Source organism: Cajanus cajan, chromosome 10 (genome assembly GCF_000230855.2).
Source record: "Cajanus cajan strain Asha chromosome 10, NIPB_CcT2T_4, whole genome shotgun sequence".
NCBI classification, from domain to species: Eukaryota; Viridiplantae; Streptophyta; class Magnoliopsida; order Fabales; family Fabaceae; genus Cajanus; species Cajanus cajan.
Window position 1 is genome coordinate 49098118 of NC_138526.1, and position 23661 is coordinate 49121778.

At 35.4% G+C, this 23661-nt stretch overlaps 4 protein-coding genes across 4 annotated transcripts; 1 reads left to right on the forward strand and 3 right to left on the reverse strand.

The window, feature by feature from the left end:
- Window positions 1-3492: 3492 nt before the first annotated feature.
- Window positions 3493-4146, forward strand: LOC109805481 (histone H3.2). The gene has a single exon (XM_020367562.3). It carries the CDS (start codon window positions 3577-3579, stop codon window positions 3985-3987), a length of 411 nt encoding a protein of 136 aa, XP_020223151.1. The 5' UTR covers window positions 3493-3576; the 3' UTR covers window positions 3988-4146.
- On the reverse strand, window positions 3589-7177 carry LOC109805480 (G2/mitotic-specific cyclin S13-7). Its single transcript, XM_020367561.3, has 9 exons — window positions 6983-7177; window positions 6329-6443; window positions 6196-6238; window positions 6060-6119; window positions 5843-5965; window positions 5138-5260; window positions 4644-5063; window positions 4369-4550; window positions 3589-4269 (listed from the first exon to the last, which is right to left on the reverse strand). The coding sequence occupies exons 1-9, from the start codon at window positions 6996-6998 to the stop codon at window positions 4128-4130; spliced, it is 1224 nt and encodes a 407-aa protein (XP_020223150.1). The 5' UTR covers window positions 6999-7177; the 3' UTR covers window positions 3589-4127.
- A 133-nt stretch (window positions 7178-7310) lies between these two features.
- Window positions 7311-8053, reverse strand: LOC109805550 (histone H3.2). The gene has a single exon (XM_020367672.3). It carries the CDS (start codon window positions 7963-7965, stop codon window positions 7555-7557), a length of 411 nt encoding a protein of 136 aa, XP_020223261.1. The 5' UTR covers window positions 7966-8053; the 3' UTR covers window positions 7311-7554.
- A 3705-nt stretch (window positions 8054-11758) lies between these two features.
- Window positions 11759-20223, reverse strand: LOC145952529 (uncharacterized). Its single transcript, XM_083064909.1, has 6 exons — window positions 20047-20223; window positions 19194-20004; window positions 18569-18701; window positions 18277-18421; window positions 17835-18153; window positions 11759-11766 (listed from the first exon to the last, which is right to left on the reverse strand). The coding sequence occupies exons 1-6, from the start codon at window positions 20221-20223 to the stop codon at window positions 11759-11761; spliced, it is 1593 nt and encodes a 530-aa protein (XP_082921035.1).
- Between the last annotated feature and the right edge of the window lie 3438 nt (window positions 20224-23661).

The following is a 23661-nucleotide window of genomic DNA, read 5'->3' on the forward strand; positions in this document are numbered from 1 at the left end:
TCTAGGATTGGCGGGACTTGAATACACCCCCTCATGTCCATGGTGCATGTAGCAATGAATGGTAAGTGGCCCTTTTCTAATTGACGGGACTTGAAATACACCTCCTCATGCCCATGGTGCATGTATCAATGAATGGTGGGTGGCCCATTTTTAAAGTGGATCTAAATGGCTTTGATACCATCTTAGAATAGTGGATTAAGCCTAACTCAACCCTACAAAACCGGCTTGTAAGGTGAGGGTTGCTTTCCACTTATATACTATTCAATTGCCTAATCTCTAGTCGATGTGGGACTTGGGTTTTTCCCAATACACCCCCTCACGTCCAGCACTATTGGGCTTGGTACGTGGATAAATGGTGGGTGGCCCTTTTTAATGATCTAGGATTGGCGGGACTTGAATACACCCCCTCATGTCCATGGTGCATGTAGCAATGAATGGTAAGTGGCCCTTTTCTAATTGACGGGACTTGAAATACACCTCCTCATGCCCATGGTGCATGTATCAATGAATGGTGGGTGGCCCATTTTTAAAGTGGATCTAAATGGCTTTGATACCATCTTAGAATAGTGGATTAAGCCTAACTCAACCCTACAAAACCGGCTTGTAAGGTAAGGGTTGCTTTCCACTTATATACTATTCAATTGCCTAATCTCTAGTCGATGTGGGACTTGGGTTTTTCCCAATACACCCCCTCACGTCCAGCACTATTGGGCTTGGTACGTGGATAAATGGTGGGTGGCCCTTTTTAATGATCTAGGATAGGCGGGACTTGGGTTTTTTCCCAATACACCCCCTCATGCCTATGAGGCATGCATCAATGGTGGGTGGCCCATTTAAAGTGGATCTAAATGGCTCTGATACCATGTTAGAATAGTGGATTAAGCCTAACTCAACCCTACAAAACCGGCTTGTAAGGTGAGGGTTGCTTTCCACTTATATACTATTCAATTGCCTAATCTCTAGTCGATGTGGGACTTGGGTTTTTCCCAATAGAACTAATTGGCAACATTAGATTGTTAATTAATTATAAACCGTATTTGCGCTATCATTATTGTGCTTCTTAAGTTAGATTGCTTCATTATTTTCAATCATTGAAGTCTTGCTATTGCATTGGATTTGAAATTCCAATACTGGCTACTGGTACTTGGTTTTGTTTTTGAGTTCTCATTTTTTTAAAGCAATGGGGTTTGCTTCAGACTTCAGAATTACCAATGAGTATAGATTGTTGCTAGACCCAAAATCATTTGACTACCTGCATGGCTCAATACAATTACGCCACTCTATAGATACTCTGAGTCTCAGACTTAAATAGGATCAAAATTAATCCCTCCCTTAGATGCTGTCAATTTCTCTAAATATAAGGAGAGAGCAATTATATATCTTATAATTGAAGAATACACCGTGAAAACACTTTTGCTTCTAACTCTTATAAATGTGAAGTTACAATTTAGTATGGTGAAAATGAAGTAAGGAAGGCATGGAACATGACTATTAATATATGGTATAAAAATTTCACCTCTCAACCAACTACTAGATGTGTGTTTGGTTTATTGTTAAAATCTTGCAAATTTACGTTCAACTGAAAAGATAAGAAAAGTTCATTTGTAATTTGGTGCTTTGGAACGCGTGTTTTACGTTTTCGTTAAAAAAACGGATTTCCAAACACATTCTAAGAAATTTTATATGCATGTGACAAAAAAAAACTAACTATTAAATATCCAAATAGACTAATACAATGTTCAGGACCGGCCCAACATATTTTAAGGCTTAAAACAAAATTTAAAATTAGGCATTTTTAAAATCAATAGCAATAATTTATTTTAATTTTATTTAAAATTTATTTTTTGAGCCTTTTGAGATGCAAAATCACTTAAAAGTTATTATAATCAAGAGACGGATTGAGAAAAGACAAAGAGAAAGAGGCGGGGAGAGAAATGAAGGATATAGTAAATTTAATTAGTAACGTTCATAATTTGGGGTTTAATTTAGTGGGGAAGAAGAATTAATAAGAAAGTGGGAACGTTCATAATTTGGGACTTAATTTAGTGAGGAGAAGAAGAATTAATAGGAAAGCGAGTCTAGTTTAAAGATGAGAGAGAGTTACAAGAAAATTAACAGTCACCCATAAAAAAAAAGAATTTTTTAGCAAAAAATTACAATACTATAATCAAATCACAGTCCTTACAATGTTAAGCTTAGACAATGACCAACAAACCAAAGTTATAGTGTGTTTGTTTTCCCGTTTGATACAAGTAAATGTACGTTTATTTTAATCCATCAAGACTTATACTTCTCTATTTTATTGCTTTGGAATGCTCGTTCCCAATTATACAAACACGTACTTAATATTAATACAATTAATTCATTAAGTTCTTTAAGTAAAAAAAAAAAAGATGTTGGGGTATATTTTACACGAGACTGGCCTAAAATATTTTTGAAAGGCTAAAGTTAAGGTTTGAACTATTTTATACTTGAGGCCCTGACAATGTTATTACAATTTAACTAATAATCTCAAGTTTTATTATTATATATGCAATTATAAATGTTTTGGAAAAAAAATATTGAAATAAATATTTAAAATAAAAATTTCAAAAAGTAGAAAATATTTAAATAAATATAAAAAATGATACATTAAATGATTAAACGAGATAAGAGAAACAAAATATTAAAATATAAAAATAATGCACCGGAATAATATTTATATTTTAAAGACAAATTTTATTTTGATACTATTCAATTATTACTTGTTGATAATATATCATCTATTTGATGTGAAAAATATTAAAGAAATTTAAATATTAAGATAATGAAGTTCACATCTTAATTGAAGGAGAAAATATTCATATTAAAACAAATATAATGGAGTGTAGCTGTGTAGAGGGAATACTATGTTTATAAAACAGATAATTATTTTTAATATATATAGAGTAATAGTTAAAAGTAATTTTATATCGTACTTTAAATTATTTATTATAAAAAATATTATATATATATATATTTATTTATTTTTTTTGAAGCTGCATTTTTTATCTTACAAATTTTATCTATAATATATAATTTATACTGAAAATATGTACTCATTATAAATTTTAATTATATAAATTAATATTATCACATACAATATACATATTAAAATTTTATGATAAAATAATTTATTGTATTTGGTTAACGAGAAAATAACAACAAAAAAAAAGTTTTTAAAAAATTAAAATTTATCCCTTATATATTTTTTCCTTAACACTAATAGACGCAGAGCAAATAATTTGAAACGTGTAACCAAGAATGTATTTAGTCCATGTGACGATGATGTGTAAAGTATAGACGTGCCACGGATCACGATCCGTGGCTTGAGTGTACGAAACACTCCAACCGTCGATTGAAGTGCTCATCAACGGTTCTAGTTTCAGGCTTTCCCCACCCGCTCAACCACATTTTCCCAAACCCAAAATATTTCAAAATTCCCGCTCCACTTTTCACGATATATATACCCCCCAAATCCATGCCAATACCACACAGCAAAATCAATTTCATCATCTCATCCCATTCAATAACCTAATTCCCTTTCGAGTTAAAGCAATGGCACGTACCAAGCAAACCGCTCGCAAGTCCACCGGAGGCAAGGCTCCAAGGAAGCAATTGGCCACGAAAGCCGCCAGAAAGTCCGCTCCGGCCACCGGCGGAGTCAAGAAGCCCCACCGTTTCAGGCCAGGAACGGTGGCCCTGAGGGAAATCAGAAAGTACCAGAAGAGCACCGAGTTGTTGATCCGAAAGCTTCCGTTTCAGCGATTGGTTCGTGAAATCGCTCAGGATTTCAAAACCGATCTCCGCTTCCAGAGCAGCGCCGTCTCCGCTCTGCAGGAAGCCGCCGAAGCCTATCTCGTAGGACTCTTTGAGGACACCAACCTCTGCGCAATTCACGCCAAGAGAGTCACTATCATGCCTAAAGACATTCAACTCGCTCGCAGAATCAGAGGCGAGAGGGCTTAGAATGAATGCCTTATATAGTATTTAATTAGGTTAACTATTGTATCGTGTATTTTCCTAAACGCACTTTCATTGTAAGATTCACCTTATTCCTAGTATATGTTCATGTGAATCTGTGCTCATGTCAAAGATTAATGAATGATTTACAAATGTGTTTCAAAATCGTTCGGCGGAGTTAAATACGCTACGCCTCCTCTGTCAATGCTGCAAAATTTCTGATACAGTGTGTTTGTGTTACTGTTTGGAGCATTTGAGAGTAACCTAACTAGAAGCTTCGCACAGTCTCTGTGTATGCGTGCAAATTGAAAAAATAGAAATTTGATCAGTGTTTGTGTGGACTATGAAAGTAATAATAGAATGGAAAAGCAAACTGAAAGAAGTTACCTTATTTTTTGTGTGGTGTAGCCAGCCCTATTCTTCAGGATTTCGTTCCATATGGGATTTCTATTAAGTGTAAACCGAGCAGCATAAACTGCTGCTGCGGCAAGCATTGAAGGTAGGAGCGAAATTGCGGTTCGGTAGTTCGCAAGTCCAAGTTCCGCTAAGAAAAATACCATGTTCTCCATCTACTCAAAATTTAAAATTCCGTTAAGAGAAGCTAGCGATACGAATTTTGAAATTGGTAACTTATATGTTGTATATATATATATATATTATACCTGTTTATCTGGTAGATTAAAAGCTCTGATGTATGTGACTATGAATACATACGAGGTGGGGACACTTAATTTCCATTCTAACTTCATCAGAATGTCTTTCTCCATGGAAAGTATTTGGTTTCTTGAGTAAGCATTGTCTGTTATGCTAATGAAGTCGCTAACCTTAGGAGTGGTCCACATCTCTTCGTATTTGCAAGCTATGAGCATTGAGCTTATGCTTAACAACAGTATTTCTTCCTTAGGCACGATTGTTGATGATAGGTATCGATCAAATATGTTTACCGTGAGAAAGAGGGTTTCAGGCACTAAATGAAATCTCATGTGGGCATCAACCAAAAAGTCCACCACAATTGATCTCATAATCTCATTAATATCATGTTGTGAATTCATGTAATCTGAAGCTCGAAACCCAGTCTCCAGCTGCATCATAAATTGCATTAGTGAAAAGATGAAGTGACAAATGAGAAATTGAGGATATGAAAAATCATTAGTACTTCAGCAAGCTTAAGGAATCTGTATATGTCGTCAAAGTATTCAGCTACTGCCACTTCATGAGGATCATTTACATCAATGTAAAAAGGTTCATACTCAGCTTCAATCAAAACTCCAGAAGCTTCCTGTATTAAAACCCACAACATAGAATATCACTAAGAATAAACCAAGGAGTGATTGGAGGAAGTTGGCCAGATTTATCACCAAGATGGAAATAATGGGCATATAAATACTAGTTATTTCTTGATTACTATTGACATATTCTTGTTATCATTAGCATATTTGTTAATGTTAGTATTAAAAGTTTTTATTAAAACTGTCAGTGGATTAATTGCTTGTACCCTAAACATATATATATATATAACAAAATGAGTTCTAGATAGTGTCAGAAGTGTGTTGCATTTTTAGTTTTCTTTTGGGCATTGTTTATAAGGCTCAAATGTGTTTTAGTCTTTAGTACACATTCAAACACACCACTATATAAATCTTTTAGAACAAAATCGATAATGAGTTGCACAAAAGTCTATTAGAATTTGCATTCAAAGCAGTGATAAGTGACACAACTCAATATTCTTATACATTATTTTTTCATACAATATTTTCTGGGCAAAATTGATTCCACCTTGCTTTGTGAATTAATTACAGAAGTCAGAGTCTTGACATTCCTAAAAGATTTTTCTTTTGAATTTCTTTCACAAACAACTAACCCTTTCTCCAGCTTCAGAACTAGCCATAGCTACAGGCTCAAGATTTGGTTTGCGAAAGAAATCTTCGGCACCATGTTCCTGGTGAACAATTGCTTCTTTGTCTAGAGTAGGTACAATAACGCTCTGAAAACACAATATGCAGCTGAAAGTGCATTAAACACAAGTATAATTTTAGTACAATACCAGACAGAAAAATGTCGTCTTAATGGTTCTTTACTTTGTTCCCTTGTGCAGCTCCCTGCTCATTAACATGAACGTCTAACACCAGTACCGGATCCTGCTATTAAACATAGATTGATTCATAATTCAATTTCATTCCCAAATAAAGATAGCAAAGGATTTTTCATTTTTACTTCTTGAGATAGCTCATTTTCCGACAGTTTTGTATGTAAGTTTCTGCAAGCAACAAGCAAGCTTGGTTAATAAATAGTAACACACACAAGATCTAAGGCAAGCTACTGATGAGCAACAACAAAATTGGAGAACCTTGTAAATGGCTTTGAAATGAGTTTCCCTTCAGTGATTCTAGGCACCTCCAAATTACCAATGTCACCAAGAACTTGACGGCACCCTTGTCCATCTTCCACATTTTTAGCTTTTCCTGCATGCCATACTCTTAACATGATGCACAGAAAATATAGAGTCTAACCAAGAGAAGAGAGTCTAAACTTTTACATGATTAAACCGTTTTTTTCATTAACCCAGAGGTTGCGCAAAGACAACATTAAAGAGAATGCGTTAAACAAATTGAATTCTTGCTTTTTAATTTTCTGCTTAATTCAATTTAAAACTCTCCCCTCTTTCTTTCCACCGCACCAAAGACAACGTTGAAAACTTGAATTAAACAAATTGAATTCTGATCGTTGTTCTAGTTTCAAAGAAATAAGACAGAACCTGGTATCGACATAACTTTAAAAAACCAACGAAAAAACATCAAGAAACTGCTTAAACGATAGAGAATTATAATAAAGTTAAATATCAGAAAGAAAAGATAAAGATAACAAGATAAATACCATGAAAAACAAACAAAAATACAGCGAACACCAGAAAGAATTACAAGATTGAAAATGAAACTATAAGATAGATACAAGAAAAGAGAAACTAAATGGATCTATCTTAGGAAGGAGTAAAAGTTAACACCTTTTTCTCTTCCCATCGCCCTATCGGAGATAAAAACCTTTTCGCGTTAACGATCGCAGGCAACCTTAATCCTAGTAATTTTACCTATTACCACGATATATGAATAGAAGCTTCTGAACACTCATATGTTACTGCATACCTATGTTTATAATACCCTACGGTATTTTTAAAATATTTAAAAAAGAAATTCCCACACTAACGTATTTTAATAAATAAAAACTCTTAAATGTCGTGCACACCACGTTAGATCCATAAAGATTAGCATTCAAAATTCATTGATAAAGTATCGTAACTACAAGAACGAAATAAAAAGGGAGACAGCTGAAAGTTAAAAATAACGGAAAGGAAAAAAATATTAACTACAAAAACCGTTTAGCAATTTCAATCTACATCCATGATATTCGATAAAATAAGTTACAGTTCAAAACGCCGCAGCAGCATAATAATGCACATTCAAAACAAAAATCGAATTCACGATTTCAACGTGCAGCGAGGAGAAGAATAACGACTAAACTACTAAGTGTGCGAGAATACGTTAACGTGTCCTGGCGGTGACGAAGGGTTCATGAAGCTCAAGCCCTCTCGCCTCTGATTCTGCGCGCCAGTTGAATATCCTTTGGCATGATGGTGACGCGCTTAGCGTGAATGGCGCAGAGGTTCGTGTCCTCGAAGAGACCAACCAAATAAGCCTCCGCTGCTTCTTGAAGAGCGGAAACGGCGCTGCTCTGAAACCTCAGATCCGTTTTGAAATCCTGCGCGATTTCGCGAACCAATCGCTGAAACGGAAGCTTCCGGATCAACAATTCGGTGCTCTTTTGGTACTTTCTGATTTCTCTTAGAGCCACCGTTCCCGGCCTGAAGCGGTGGGGCTTCTTGACGCCTCCGGTGGCCGGAGCCGATTTTCTGGCGGCTTTTGTGGCCAATTGCTTCCTCGGAGCCTTGCCTCCGGTGGACTTGCGCGCCGTTTGCTTGGTTCTTGCCATTGTAGAGATCGAAGACTTGTTTCAGAGCAAAGTGTGAGAGAGAATCGAGTGATTGTGGCGTTTCAAGAAATTCTCTCGGAGATTTATAATACACTTCTATACAAAAAAGTGAAAAACTAAGGCAATGAAAAGAAGCGGGAAATCAAAATAATTTGGCGTAAAGGATAAAAATGAACCGTTGATTTCGTTTTTATTGTACGGCCGAGATGGTGATCCGTGTCTATACGAATGGATAAATGAGATTCAACTCATGAAGCGGTAGCTTTAATTTTATAGCATCTTGTTTCGTATCAAAAGATGGCGAGCGCAGGCTTTTTAATTTTTGAGATTATTTATTATTGGGCCGCACTTATTTTTTTTCTTAATACATAAATTTGTGGGCTGAGCCTATGACTCATGGACTCTTCAAATTTTATTTCGCTCATCAAGTTATGGAATATGATATATATACTCTTTTTCTTTTTTTAATAAGTACACCTCTTTTCTTTTTTGAAAAAAAAAATTAAATTCTTAAAACATTTTTCTTTTTTACATTTTTTTTTCTTTTCTTTTCAATTTTCACATGCATTATCTTATCTTATCTTTATTATTTTTCACCTATTTTAGTAGATAATTTTAATTTTTTTAATTTATATATTACTCTTTTTCATTCTCTTTTAGTTTTTACACGCACTTATGATGTAAAATTGGTGCTTAATAGCGTGATAGACGTGTGTGATTCCTTAACTCTTTTAAAGATGTCAAGCCAAATGTGCATTTTTTTCCTTTGAGTGTTTCCCTCATTTACTACAATAAATTTAGTGGTTCAAATAATTTTAGTGTTTCAAAAGTACTTTTTAGAATAATTAAATTAGTGTTCCAAAAATTATTTTTTAACATATTTCATAAAAGTATTTTTTAAAACTCTAAATTTACTATTCTGAAAACATTTTTTGAAATTATATAAAATAATACACTTTTGAAAAGTTTTCTTTAAAACATTAATTTTACTATTTCAAAAAGTACTTTTCAAAATATTAAAGTTAGTGTTTAAGATAATACTTTCTAAAAGTATGCAATTTTACATAATTCTAGCATTTTTTTTTTTCAAAATAGTAAATTTAGTGTTATAGAACATACTTCCTAGAAGTATGTAAGAAACATAATGTTGAAAAATACTTTATAGAATGCTAGACTAATTTCATTATTGCAAAAAGTAACTTTTGGAATATTGAAATTAATGTTCCAGGGTACCAAATTTAATAATGGGGTACTTCCCCAAATTATTTACGTAAATAGGGATGTTTTTAAACAATGTACACCTTTGGGACACTTTTTAACGATGTCGTTATGGGCCATAGCGACACCAGTGACACGTGGATTTTTTTCACTTCAGAAAAAGCCATGAAAGTCATATTTACAATGTCACTACAGCCCATGGCGACAATAAATGGCTTCAATGAGGTCGCTATAGCCTATAGCGCCTCATTTTTAATATAAAATAAAATACATTAAAAATTAAGAAATTACAGAAAATATACATTTATAAATATAATGTTATATGAAACTGAAAATAAAAAATAAAATTTGAAAAAAATAATTTAAGTTAATCATTAAAAAAAACGTAAAAAAGGGTGGCACTATGGCCTATAACGACACAATGTCGTTATAGGCCATAGCGCCACTTTTATAAATATTTAAATAGATAAAAAGGAAAAAAAATGTATAAAATAAAGAAATTACAGAAATAATAAATTTAGTGGAATTAAATAAATTTTTTGTAAAATAATTTACTGGAATGTTGAGTATATAATAATTTTTAACATATATATTTTATTTAAAAATTGTGTATAGTGTATAATAAAAAATGAAAAAAAAATACATTTTTTCTAGGGACAAAATTTATTTATATAAATGGAAATAATAAAAAAACATAAAAAAATGAATTATAAAATAATTTTTTTGAAAAAAATACTAGTAGAATAAATTTAGAGAAAAAAAAGGACCCAATAATCCTAGAAAAACGAAAATTTTGAAGAAAATTTTTTTTTGAAAATTTTAGTTTTTCTTTTTTTTAACCCTAAACCCTAAAGTTGCTGTGAGCTATAGTGACAAAAAGTCGTTATGGCCCATAGCAACATCAGTTTTTTTTTTTCATTTTTTTCTACCTCAGTTTTTTTTTCTTCAAAATGTTTGTTTTTTTTTTTGTCATTGGGTCATTTTTTTCTCCACATTTATTTTACCAATTTTTTTTTTAATTTTTTTTGTAAGTTTTTTTTTTGTCTTTTTCTACATTTTTTCTCTTCACTTTTTTGTGTGTGCGTTTTTATTTATATTTTTTTCCTCAGTTTTATTTTTTCGTGTGGTTTTTTTTTTATACTAGTTTATTAAAAACAGGCTTGGCATTTTTTTCTTTTTTTTTTAATTACTTATTTTTTTCCCAGTTTTTTTAAAATTAACATATAAAGATATAAATTTAATTTAATTTTTTAATTTGTGTAATTTTAATTAAAAATATCAAAACGAAAATTTTAAAATAAAACGTAAATATTTGCAAAAAAAAAATATGCAAAAGGTGTCGTAGTCCATAGCGACACTCATTTTTCCTTTTTTTAATTTTTATTTTTTGTCTAGTTTTTTGTAAATTAACATATAAAAAAATTATTAATAGATTTAAACAATAAATTTTCTTTAAACTACACAATTCATTATTTTTAATTAAATTTATAAATAAATTACGAAAAATATAAATTTATTTATATTAAACAAAAAAGGTGTCGGTGCCCATAGCGACACCTATTTTTGCATTTTTTTTAATTGTTTATTTTTTCAACAGTTTTTTGAAAATTAACATATAAATATATAAATTTAATTTAACTTTTTAATTTTTGTTGTTTAAATTAAAAATATAAAAACGAAAATTTAATAATAAAACGTAAATATTTGCCAAAATAAATTATACAAAAGCATTGTTAATATTTAAAAAAAAATAGTAAAACAAAAAATGGTGTCGCTGCCCATAGCGACACCAGTTTTTTTTTTTAATTACGCATTTTTGAATTACTAAAAATATATATTAGTTATATTAAACAAAATACTGCAAATTTAAATTTTTTATTTTTGTGCTTATTTAATTAAAAATATATAAATTAAGTTTTTAAAATTAAATGTTAATATTTAAAAAATAAATAATAGATGGTGTCGCTGCCCATAGCGACACTTATTTAATATTAAAAAAAAAATGATGTTGCTACCCATAGTGACACATGTTTAATAAAATAAATAATTTTCCCCAAGTTTTTTAAAATTTAACATATTATAAAATAATTTTTTTTAAATTATTTACTTTGTGTACTTTTAATTAAAAATTTAAAAATTAAAAATTAAAAAATAAACGTGATTATTTGCAAAAAATAAAAATATAAAGAGCTTGGCGTTATGGCCCATAGCGACACCATGTGCTATGGGCCATAGTGCCTCTTTTAAAAATACATATAATTTAATTTAAAATTTCATTTTTTTAAAAAAATATTTTATTTTTATAAATATATAATAAATAACTCAGTTTATTATTTTTATTTTACATCTTTATTATTTTCATTCTTTTAAATTTTTTTTCTTATAGGGTGTCGCTATGGGCTACATAATTTTTTTTTGTCCATCAAGTGTGTTGGCTAAGCCTATAGCGACACTGAGAAGGCCAAGCATTTCAAAGAAAACATTTCATCACATCAAATCAGTGCAAGAAATAACTTTGCAGGACATTGAAATTTGAAATAAGAAATTATGAAGAAACAATTTAATAATTGTATTATTACAAAACTAAAACAGAAAATGAAGAAACATACTGGCAACAACTAGAGATTTTAGAATCAAGGACATGGGAAATGCAAAAAAGTGAAACAAAAAAAATTGCTAATTAAAACGGATACATAGATAGTTACTACTAATAGAAAGACTAAAGACTAGTAGTGGGTATATGGGCTCAAACCAACAGACTGATCCGTGAAGTCTGCGGCCCACACAGTTAACGGGTCTATCTTTCAAAAATGGCTGATGATAAACACACCTTCACTCTCGTATAAACATACCCCTTTTTAAAAAAAATATATAAAATGTCTAAATTACCCTTTTAAAAAAATGAAATTTCTAAATTTACACCTCCCTTCCCCGCACCTCCCTTCCCCGCACCTCCCTTCCCCGCACCTCCCTTCCCCGCACCCCACACTCCACACCCCTCTTCTTCCCAAAGCCTCTTTCCGCTCAATGTCATTAAGCAATATACTTTTACAGTCATTCTGAATAGAAAAAAAGGACTAGCCCCACCATAACCAGCACAAGAAAGGCTCTTTTACAGTCATTAACATTCCATAAAGTACTTTTACAGTCATTAGCATTTCGGAAAGTACTTTCCGGAATAGTAAAATTATTATTCATATAATTCCGGATAGAACTTTCCGTAATAGTAACTTTAATATTATGGAAAGTGCTTTCCGGAATTATGTAACAAAATATTTCCGGAAAATACTTTCCAGAATAAGAATTTAATATTATGGAAAGTATTTTCTGGAACATTTTTATATAATTCCGGAAAGAACTTTCCGTAACAGTAAGAAGAAGAAGAAGAGGAGTGTCAGAAAGAGAAAGGAGAGGGGTGTGCGAGGTGCGGGAAAAAAAGAAGAAGAAGAGGAGTGCAAGAAAGAGAAAGAAGAGGGGTGCACAATGTCAGCAGGTGGTCTTGTAAGAGAAAGACTCTTACTTGTTCTATGGAGAGAAACACTAGTACAAAAATGACTTTTAAAATCAGAGTTTTAAAATCAGTCATAAGGTAGCCATTTTAAAAGTGACGCGGTGGAATGTACTGCAACAGAACGGCCCCAGAACGGCCTCAAAACGGCCTGTACTGCTTTCAGTACGGCCCGTACTGCAAGCAGAACGGGCTGTTCTGCAATCAGAACGGGCCGTTCTTCTTGCAGAACGACCCGTTCTGGTGCCGTTCCAGACTAAAGTTTACATGCAGATACAGGATAATGTTCCATGCATGTAATTTTTACGCAATGGTTGAAACTTATGTACACATGTGATGTCCCGGTATTGAGAAAGAAATCGGCCAGGAATGAATTGTATACTTCAAAATTCCGAGTCAACAATCCTAACTCGAGCACTTATATAAAAGAAAATCATTGTAAAGAAGCTTTAGTATAAAGGATACTTACCAGAGTCAAATCCTTCACCGGCAAAGAGCCTTTCTTATGCTGGTTATGGTAGGGCTAGTCTTTTTTTTCTATTCAGAATGACTGTAAAAGTATATTGCTTAATGACATTGAGCGGAAAGAGGCTTTGGGAAGAAGAGGGTGCGGAGTGTGGGTGCGGAGAAGGGGGGTGTGGGGAAGAGAGGTGTAAATTTAGGAATTTCATTTTTTTAAAGGGTAATTTAGACATTATATATATATATATTTTTAAAAGGGGTGTGTTTATACGAGAGTGGAGGTGTGTTTATCATCTGCCTTTAAAAATTTGCATAATTATAGAAGAAATTAAGTCCAGCTTGTGAAGTCTGCAGATTTCACGAACTTTATCTACGAACCCTGCAGGCTAGCCCGTTTAAGAGAGATTTTTTTTTCTTTTAACTTTATGAAACATTTTAAATAATGAGTGATTTTAATAGTTTGTTAATAAATAAATATAAGTAATAAATATTGAATTTAGTATATTTAATATTTAAAGTATATTACATTTTTGCTAACTTAATATGTTTTAGATTTTTTTTATGCATAAATATGTTTTAGATTAAATGTACAAATTTCATATGTTAATATTCTAATATTTTAGATTAAATGTATAAAACTTTGTATATTAAGACTTTTATAATTTTTTATTTTAAATTATTTAATGTTTATATTTTAGTATAATTTTTATATATTAAAAAGGAAGGATGTTTTTTTAATATATTTTTTATTAAGCTCGGAGGCTTACTCGTTAATCTGTGGATTTCATGGGCGGATATAGGTCTTTAAGACTATTTTATTTTACAAATCGGACTTATCCAACTCGTTAAAAATGCGGATTTTACGAATCGAGTCTTAAAAGGGTCGAACTAGCTCGTATATCCACCTGTACTAAAGACTACCATCATCAATACAACGAAGTATGTCAAGGCGAAACATATCAACACAACATATCAAAGTCAAAGGAGTTAGCAGTCAATTCCTTGGCAGACTACTAACTCCAACGACACACCATGAGCCAATTTAGGGTGTGTTTGGGAAAAAGTTACGTTCAACGTAACTTGCTTTTAATCAAATGGAACAAAAGAGTTACCTCTCCATTTAGTGCATTAAAATGTGTAAAAGTCCGTTGAATGAATTTTAAATGATAAACCAAACACACACTTAGTAATTGTAACACCCCAGTTTTCAAAAGGATTATTATTATTATTATTATTATATGGTATTTGGTCATAATTATTTTAATAATTATAGATGAATATTATTTTGTACGTTTTAAATAATTATTGTTTGGACAATTATTTTGTACGTATTAAATAAGTATTTTATTAGCGTTTTTAAATAAATATTTATATGTTTTAAGAGAATGTTGATTTTATATGATATTTTTTTATTAAAATTATATTATTATATTTTGGGTCATAAATATATTATTATCATAGAGGAAAAATATTTTATAATATACATGTATTTATTTTATTTATTTATTTTGAGGAAAAAGAGAAGTGGGTTAGAAGAAAAGGAAAATGGGTTGGGTTGATCCAGCCCAATGAATTAATTTTAAGAAAGGAGTCAGCTAACGTTAACCTTATCTGCCTCATTTGCGTTCTAAAGGGTTAGGGGAAAAAAAAGAGAAGAAACAAGGAGCTCTAAGGAAGAGTACTTAGGAACGATCCTAGATCACACCAAGACCATTCGTCTTCTGCTCATCCAGGTAAGGGGGAGTGAGAAACCTCGCCCTGGGCGTGGGATTGTATGCTGGGTAGTAGGATTGGCCCCCAATCTTGTGTTTGTTGCATTTTTTGTATGCTTATGTATGAGGGGTGTAACAGCCCAAGCATCCCGCATGAGGATATTGTCCGCTTTGGCCCACGGCCGCACGGTTTTGCTCTTGGCGATGACACGCATGCCACCCCAAAAGGCCTCCTCACAAGGAAGGTATCCACACCCATATATATGGCATGCTTCGTTCTCCTTCCTAACCGATGTGGGACTATATCCACCCCCCCTCAAGGGAGTCCAGCGCCCTCGCTGGCACACCGGCCCGGGAACCGGCTCTGATACCAATGTAACAGCCCAAGCATCCCGCATGAGGATATTGTCCGCTTTGGCCCACGGCCGCACGGTTTTGCTCTTGGCGATGACACGCATGCCACCCCAAAAGGCCTCCTCACAAGGAAGGTATCCACACCCATATATATGGCATGCTTCGTTCTCCTTCCTAACCGATGTGGGACTATATCCACCCCCCCTCAAGGGAGTCCAGCGCCCTCGCTGGCACACCGATCCGGGCCCCGGCTCTGATACCAATGTAACAGCCCAAGCATCCCGCATGAGGATATTGTCCGCTTTGGCCCACGGCCGCACGGTTTTGCTCTTGGCGATGACACGCATGCCACCCCAAAAGGCCTCCTCACAAGGAAGGTATCCACACCCATATATATGGCATGCTTCGTTCTCCTTCCTAACCGATGTGGGACTATATCCACCCCCCCTCAAGGGAGTCCAGCGCCCTCGCTGGCACACCGGCCCGGGAACCGGCTCTGATACCAATGTAACAGCCCAAGAACCCGCATGTAGATATTGTCCGCTTTGGCCCACGGCCGCACGGTTTTGCTCTTGGCAATGGCACGCATGCCACCCCCAAAAGGCCTCCTCACAAGGAAGGTATCCACACCCATATATATGGCATGCTTCGTTCTCCTTCCTAACCGATGTGGGACTATATCCACCCCCCCCTCAAGGGAGTCCAGCGCCCTCGCTGGCACACCGGCCCGGGAACCGGCTCTGATACCAATGTAACAGCCCAAGCATCCCGCATGAGGATATTGTCCGCTTTGGCCCACGGCCGCACGGTTTTGCTCTTGGCGATGACACGCATGCCACCCCAAAAGGCCTCCTCACAAGGAAGGTATCCACACCCATATATATGGCATGCTTCGTTCTCCTTCCTAACCGATGTGGGACTATATCCATATGATATAGTCCCACATCGGTTAGGAAGGCGAACGAAGCATGCCATATATATGGGTGTGGATACCTTCCTTGTGAGGAGGCCTTTTGGGGTGGCATGCGTGCCATTGCCAAGAGCAAAACCGTGCGGCCGTGGGCCAAAGCGGACTATATCTACATGCGGGTTCTTGGGCTGTTACATTGGTATCAGAGCCGGTTCCCGGGCCGGTGTGCCAGCGAGGGCGCTGGACTCCCTTGAGGGGGGTGGATATAGTCCCACATCGGTTAGGAAGGAGAACGAAGCATGCCATATATATGGGTGTGGATACCTTCCTTGTGAGGAGGCCTTTTGGGGTGGCATGCGTGTCATCGCCAAGAGCAAAACCGTGCGGCCGTGGGCCAAAGCGGACAATATCCTCATGCGGGATGCTTGGGCTGTTACATTTGGTATCAGAGCCGGGGCCCGGATCGGTGTGCCAGCGAGGGCGCTGGACTCCCTTGAGGGGGGGTGGATATAGTCCCACATCGGTTAGGAAGGCGAACGAAGCATGCCATATATATGGGTGTGGATACCTTCCTTGTGAGGAGGCCTTTTGGGGTGGCATGCGTGCCATTGCCAAGAGCAAAACCGTGCGGCCGTGGGCCAAAGCGGACAATATCTACATGCGGGTTCTTGGGCTGTTACATTGGTATCAGAGCCGGTTCCCGGGCCGGTGTGCCAGCGAGGGCGCTGGACTCCCTTGAGGGGGGGTGGATATAGTCCCACATCGGTTAGGAAGGAGAACGAAGCATGCCATATATATGGGTGTGGATACCTTCCTTGTGAGGAGGCCTTTTGGGGGTGGCATGCGTGTCATCGCCAAGAGCAAAACCGTGCGGCCGTGGGCCAAAGCGGACAATATCCTCATGCGGGATGCTTGGGCTGTTACAAGGGGTTTTTCCCAATTGTATCTGTTTTGCCTATTGTTTTCTTATGTGTAATTAATTGTATGAATTGAGATTTCTATGGGTTCCTATGGGAAACCCTAAGGGAATGCATTGATAATTATAAGAGGCAAATTTTAAATGTTTTTTGTTTTATTGTGTTTCTTGATATTTGCTGAGTGTAAATATGTATATAATCTTGAAAATAAACAAGTTTTGATATGAATTAGAGTGCTCTATGGGTTCCTGTGGGAACCCTATGAGAAATAGACAAAATATAAATGTTTTCTGATGTATTCCTTGTTGAATGAGATGTATAAATGTGTGTTTATTTTTGAAAATAGATCAGTTTTGATATGATTTTGAGTGCTCTGTAGAGACTATGTGAATATGATGAAATGATGTGAAAAATGATGACTATGTGAATATGATGAGATGATGTGAAAAGTGATGACTATGTGAATATGATGAGATGATGTGAAAAGTGATAATTGTAACAGCCCAAGAACCCGCATGTAGATATTGTCCGCTTTGGCCCACGGCCGCACGGTTTTGCTCTTGGCGATGACACGCATGCCACCCCAAAAGGCCTCCTCACAAGGAAGGTATCCACACCCATATATATGGCATGCTTCGTTCTCCTTCCTTCTTGCATTAACACTCCACCCAAACCCATCTTAGAAGCGTCACAGTAAACCACAAAAGTCTTACTAAGATCAGGCAATACTAAAACAGGTGCACTGGTCAATTTTTCCTTAAGGGTTTGGAAACTATCTTCACATTTACCATCCCAAACAAACACAACCCCTTTCCTAGTCAAATTTGTCAAAGATAATGCTAGCTTAGAGAATCCCTCTATGAATCTCCTATAGTATCCAGCTAATCCAAGGAAACTCCTAATCTCACTAACTGACTTAGGTGTCTCCCAATTCAACACAGCCTCAACCTTAGATGGATCTACTGCTATACCCTTACTCGAAATTACATGTCCTAAGAAACTCACCTCCTCCAACCAAAAGTCACACTTGGGCAACTTTGCATAAAGTTGATTCTCCCTGAGAGTTTGTAGTACTACCCTTAAGTGTTCCTCATGCTCCTCTTTAGTCTTGGAATAAACTAGTATGTCATCTATGAAGACAACTACAAATTTATCCAAGTACGGATGAAGAATCCGATTCATGTAGTCCATAAAAATTGCAGGAGCGTTTGTCACACCAAAAGGCATTACTAGATACTCATAGTGTCCATAGCGAGTTCTAAAGGCTGTCTTAGGTACATCATCTTTCTTAACTCTAATCTGGTGGTACCCTGATCTAAGATCAATCTTACTAAACACACAAGCACCTACCAACTGATCCATAAGATCATCTATCCTAGGCAATGGATATTTGTTTTTAATGGTTACTTTGTTCAACTGGCGATAATCCACACACAATCTCATACTACCATCCTTCTTTTTGACTAAGAGTACGGGTGCTCCCCAAGGTGATACACTAGGTCTCACAAACCCCTTCTCCAACAAGTCTTCTATTTGCTTTTTCAATTCCACTAATTCTATGGGTGACATCCTATAAGGTGCAATAGAAATAGGTCCTGCTCCTGGAACTAAATCTATGGAAAATTCTACCTCTCTTCTAGGTGGTAAACTAAACACTTCAGAAAAGACATCCGAAAAGTCACACACAACAGGCAGTTCATTTATCAGAACATTTTTCTCAGAATTTAAAGAAGCTAACAACATGTATACTTGGGCATCCTCTTGCATAGATACCTTAACTTGGTTGGCAGTCAAATAATCCTTACTCACTTTCTCAACAGGTTCACCAAAAACAATAGATTTACAAGCACAGTTCAAAAGGACATGATTGGAAGATAACCAGTCCATACCCAGAATAACATCTAGTTGACTTAGAGGTAAACAAATTAAGTCAACCAGGAAATCTCTACCTTCAATAATCAGAGGACATTTTGGACAGACATTAGAAGTAATTACAGAACCATTAGTGGGTGTTTCGACAATTAACTCAAAAGATAAGGAAGAGACAGGTAATTTTAACTTAGACACACATGCATGTGATATAAAAGAGTGAGTCGCACCAGAATCATATAAAACGGTTAAAGGAGTTCCATTAATGAAACACATACCCTGAATTAAGTCTTCGGATTGAGTAGCTTCGACACCACTCAAGGCAAATACTCTTCCTATGGTTCGAGGTTTGCTAGCGTTGCCTCCATTCTCTGTTGTTTCTTTCTTATTCTGAGGACATTCACTAGCCTTGTGTCCTTTCTGTTGACATTTGTAGCATATTATTGCTTTTGGTAATCGACAATCAAATGCCCTATGCCCTGGTTTTCCACAGTTATAGCAGTTTTTGTGTGGAACAATGTTCACACTCCCACTTCCAGAAAGTTGGCTAGCTTGGTTCTTTTGCACAAAGTCTTGACTATTCACTTTAGTATTCGTATTCCCAGCGGGCTTGTTATAAGGTTTACCCTTATTGGATGAACCAAACTTATTATTTCTCATTGGTCCCCCACTTTTATAATGAGTTACCCTAGCTCGGTTGTCCTCATCATAAACTCTGCATTTATTTACCAATTCGTGGTAGTGCGTGATCCCTTGATAATTGAATACTTGTTTAATCTCTGGGCGAAGACCGCTCACAAACTTTACGCATTTGTCCTCCTCATTGCCCACACCATCATACATAGGACAGAATCTAACCAAATCTTCAAACTTGGTCACGTACTCCGCCACCGAATCCTCTCCTTGTTTTAACTCAAGAAATTCCACCTGTTTCTTATGTCTTATATCTCGGGGAAAATATTTCTCTAAGAATAACAGCTTAAAATTATCCCAACTTACTTGGGTTCCCGTAGCTATTATTCTTTTCCAAGTACTTTGCCACCAGATGCCAGCTTCTCCAGAGAGCATGAAGGTAGCCAAAGTCACCTTCTGTATTATAGGACATCCCATAGCTTGGAATATCTTTTCAACTTCAAATATCCAGTCAGCAGCTCCGTCAGGATTATAGCCTCCACGGAAACTTGGTGGATTATTTCGCTGGAATCTCTCTAGCCAATCAATGTCTGGTCGTTGGTTCAAATTACCAAGAGCCTGAGCCATTGCTTGCAGAGCATCAGCTATTGCACGATCGTTTCTACCTCCTGCCATTGTTTTTCTGTTTTTCCCAGAAAAGTTAACAATTTTGCTTTAAAACAACAATTGTCATTTTAACATATCAATTAAGTTCAATAATCAATTTACTACACCATTCATCTACCAAACAAGCACAGTAGACTCATGACTCACGGCCGATTGAATCGACATGCTCTGATACCACTAAATGTGACACCCTTACTAGTTCACATCACAATAATATAAATATAAAACATAAAACATAAGAGTTTTACAAATTGTTTTCAAAATAATATTACAATACCAAATGCATATAAATATTTCGTCCTAAAAATCCTCTGCTCCGATGTCACAATATCAGAGCATTTCCCAAAATAAAATGCTAGCATCTTATATGCCACTTGCAGTTGGATCCTCTCCACCTAAAATATCCACAATTTATACGGTGAGAAAAGAAAATATCTATATGCAAAGTACATACAAACACATCACAGTATAATATCTACAAGCATATATATAGTTTAAATATCAATTATTCAACATTTTCATAATCCATCAAACACGTCAATATCACAGTTAACATTATGCCCAGATCTCGCCATATCTGACACAAGTGATACGGGTTAATTGCCTCACTCAACTCACACCATACCAGGGGTACGCTCGTCCCTGAAGCATCACCTACCCAAGGTTCGTATCATCCCTGATCTTACGAGGAATACGCTCGTCCCTAAAGTATCCACCACCCAGGGTTCGTATCATCCTTAATCCTTTAGTGTGAGTATCCACAATCACATTACAATCAATACAATCTCTTGCAATTAACCCTATGTCAGGGCAGCCATAAATGACATAAGTGGTGGTGTTAACTGTCTTACTCATCACACACCATGCTAGGTCACGCCTTCCCTGTAGCACCACTTATACAGGACCGTGCCATCCTAGTCATTGATGTGAGACATCACAATCACATCTATATCACAACCATACAACATTTCAACTCATAATTCAATTTCTATCACATATGCAATTTCATATTCATAACAAATAAGACAACAAAATAGAGTTTACATACCCCTCAATCATTCTTAATAATTCCAACAAAATATAGCAAGATCATTAATGATACATGTCATATATTTATTGATTCAACACTCGACTTATTACATCACATTATATTCCCTTAATTATAATCTAAATTGTCCATTAATGCAGTTCATTAGTCCAATAATCCAAAAGTTCAATATTCCAAGGGTCAATAATTCAATATTTAATATTTCAATGGTCCAACCGTTCATGGGTCGCTTAGTTGTAATATATATATACAGATAATAATAAAGAAAATATAAATTAACTCTAGTAAAGGTGGCAGTGCCTCCTGGTTAGGAATCAATTTATATCTTCAATAGAATAATTATTCTAAATTATAAATTATATATATACAGATAATAATAAAGAAATATAAATTAATTCCAGTAAAGGTGGCAGTGCCTCCTAGTTAGGAATCCATTTATATTTTCCAAATCATGTAATAAAAATATAACAAAGATGTACATTTTAGTCTTTTATCAAAAACGTTTAAATTACAAATTAATAGGAGGCTCAGCCTTCCATTCAGATAAATTAAACATGCTTCTGAGAAATTCTACCCAATACCCTCATGTACTCTACATATAAATAACCCTCTTTTCTCCCGTACCTGGATAAATAGTAACTTGGGCAGAACCTCCTCCTCTTTTTCTTAAATCGGAACCGGAACTAGGGCAGAATCTCCTCTCTTTCTTTCTCCCTTTCTATCTCTCTAGAATTTCCTTCTCTCTAGAATTATGAATTTTCAAAACCCTAGGCCCCTATTTATAGAAATTTTGAAATTACTATGCACTATGCACTATTCATTAAAATAATATTATTTCATTATTATAATATTAAAGTTACTATGCACTATTCATTAAAATATTAGAATTAATTAAATTTTTAGAATTCTGAATTCCGCAGCCCCTCGTAGCCGCCCCTCATGCGCAGCCATTCACTATGCATGCATAGTAGAATACTATTCATACATACGTATACATGAATAGTAAAATACATATACGTAAATAGTAAAATACGTATATGTATATAGTAAAATACGTATAAAAATATGGTAACTCTTCTATTAATTCCAATACATAAAAAAAATAAAATTTTGGAATGTTACACTACTTCCCTCCTTTTAGAAATTTCGTCCCCGAAATTACCTGATGCAAATAAAAATGGATATGAAGCTTTCATCTTCTCCTCTAATTCCCAAGTAGCACCTTCTGGTATAGCTCCTCCCCAAATAACTTTTACCAAAGGAATTTCTTTACCCCTAAGTTGCTTTACCATTCGATCCTCGACTCTTATCGGGGTAGCTTCCACCGTCAAGTTCTCCTTAACCTCAATATGATCCGACTCAATCACATGCGAAGGATCATGGATGTATTTTCGAAGTTGTGAAATATGAAAAACATCATGAAGATTTGACAGATTAGGAGGCAAAGCAATTTTGTAGGCAACATTGCCGACTCTTTTAAGAATTTGAAAAGGACCAATAAATCGAGGAGTAAGTTTTCTGGATTTTAATGCCCTACCAACCCCAGTCCACGGAGTGACTTTCAAGAATACATGATCACTTTCTTGAAATTCTAAATCTTTTCTTCTCCTGTCAGCATAACTTTTCTGTCTACTCTGAGCTATCCTCATCCTATCCTGTATCAATTTAACTTTTTCAGTGGTTTGCTGCACAATTTCAGGTCCTAAGATGACATTGTCTCCAGGCTCACTCCAACACAAAGGAGTTCTACACTTCCTACCATACAAGGCTTCATAGGGTGCCATACCTATGCTAGAGTGGTAACTATTATTATAGGTAAACTCTATCAAAGGTAAAAGGCTATCCCAACTTCCTCCTTGGTCCAAAACACAGGCTCTAAGCAAATCCTCTAAAGACTGAATAGTCCTCTCAGTCTGACCATCAGTTTGAGGGTGGTATGCTGAACTAAGTCTCAGTTGGGTTCCCAAAGCTTGTTGTAGGCTCTCCCAAAATCTAGAGGTGAATCTAGGGTCTCTGTCTGAAATTATACTAGATGGTATACCATGTAATCTCACAATTTCATCAATATACAGTCTAGCTAATCTTTCCAGAGAATACCTAATGTTAATAGGTAAGAAATGTGCACTCTTGGTCAACCTATCAACTATAACCCAAATGGAATCATGCCCTTTCCTAGTCCTAGGCAAAGCAACTACAAAGTCCATAGAAATGCTATCCCACTTCCACTCGGGTATATTCAAAGGCTGAAGTAGTCCTGAAGGTTTTTGATGCTCTATCTTAGCCTTCTGACATACTAGACAGGCACTCACAAATTCAGCTATATCTTTCTTCATCCTAGGCCACCAGAATATCTTCCTTAGGTCTTGATACATCTTAGTTGCTCCTGGATGAAAACTAAG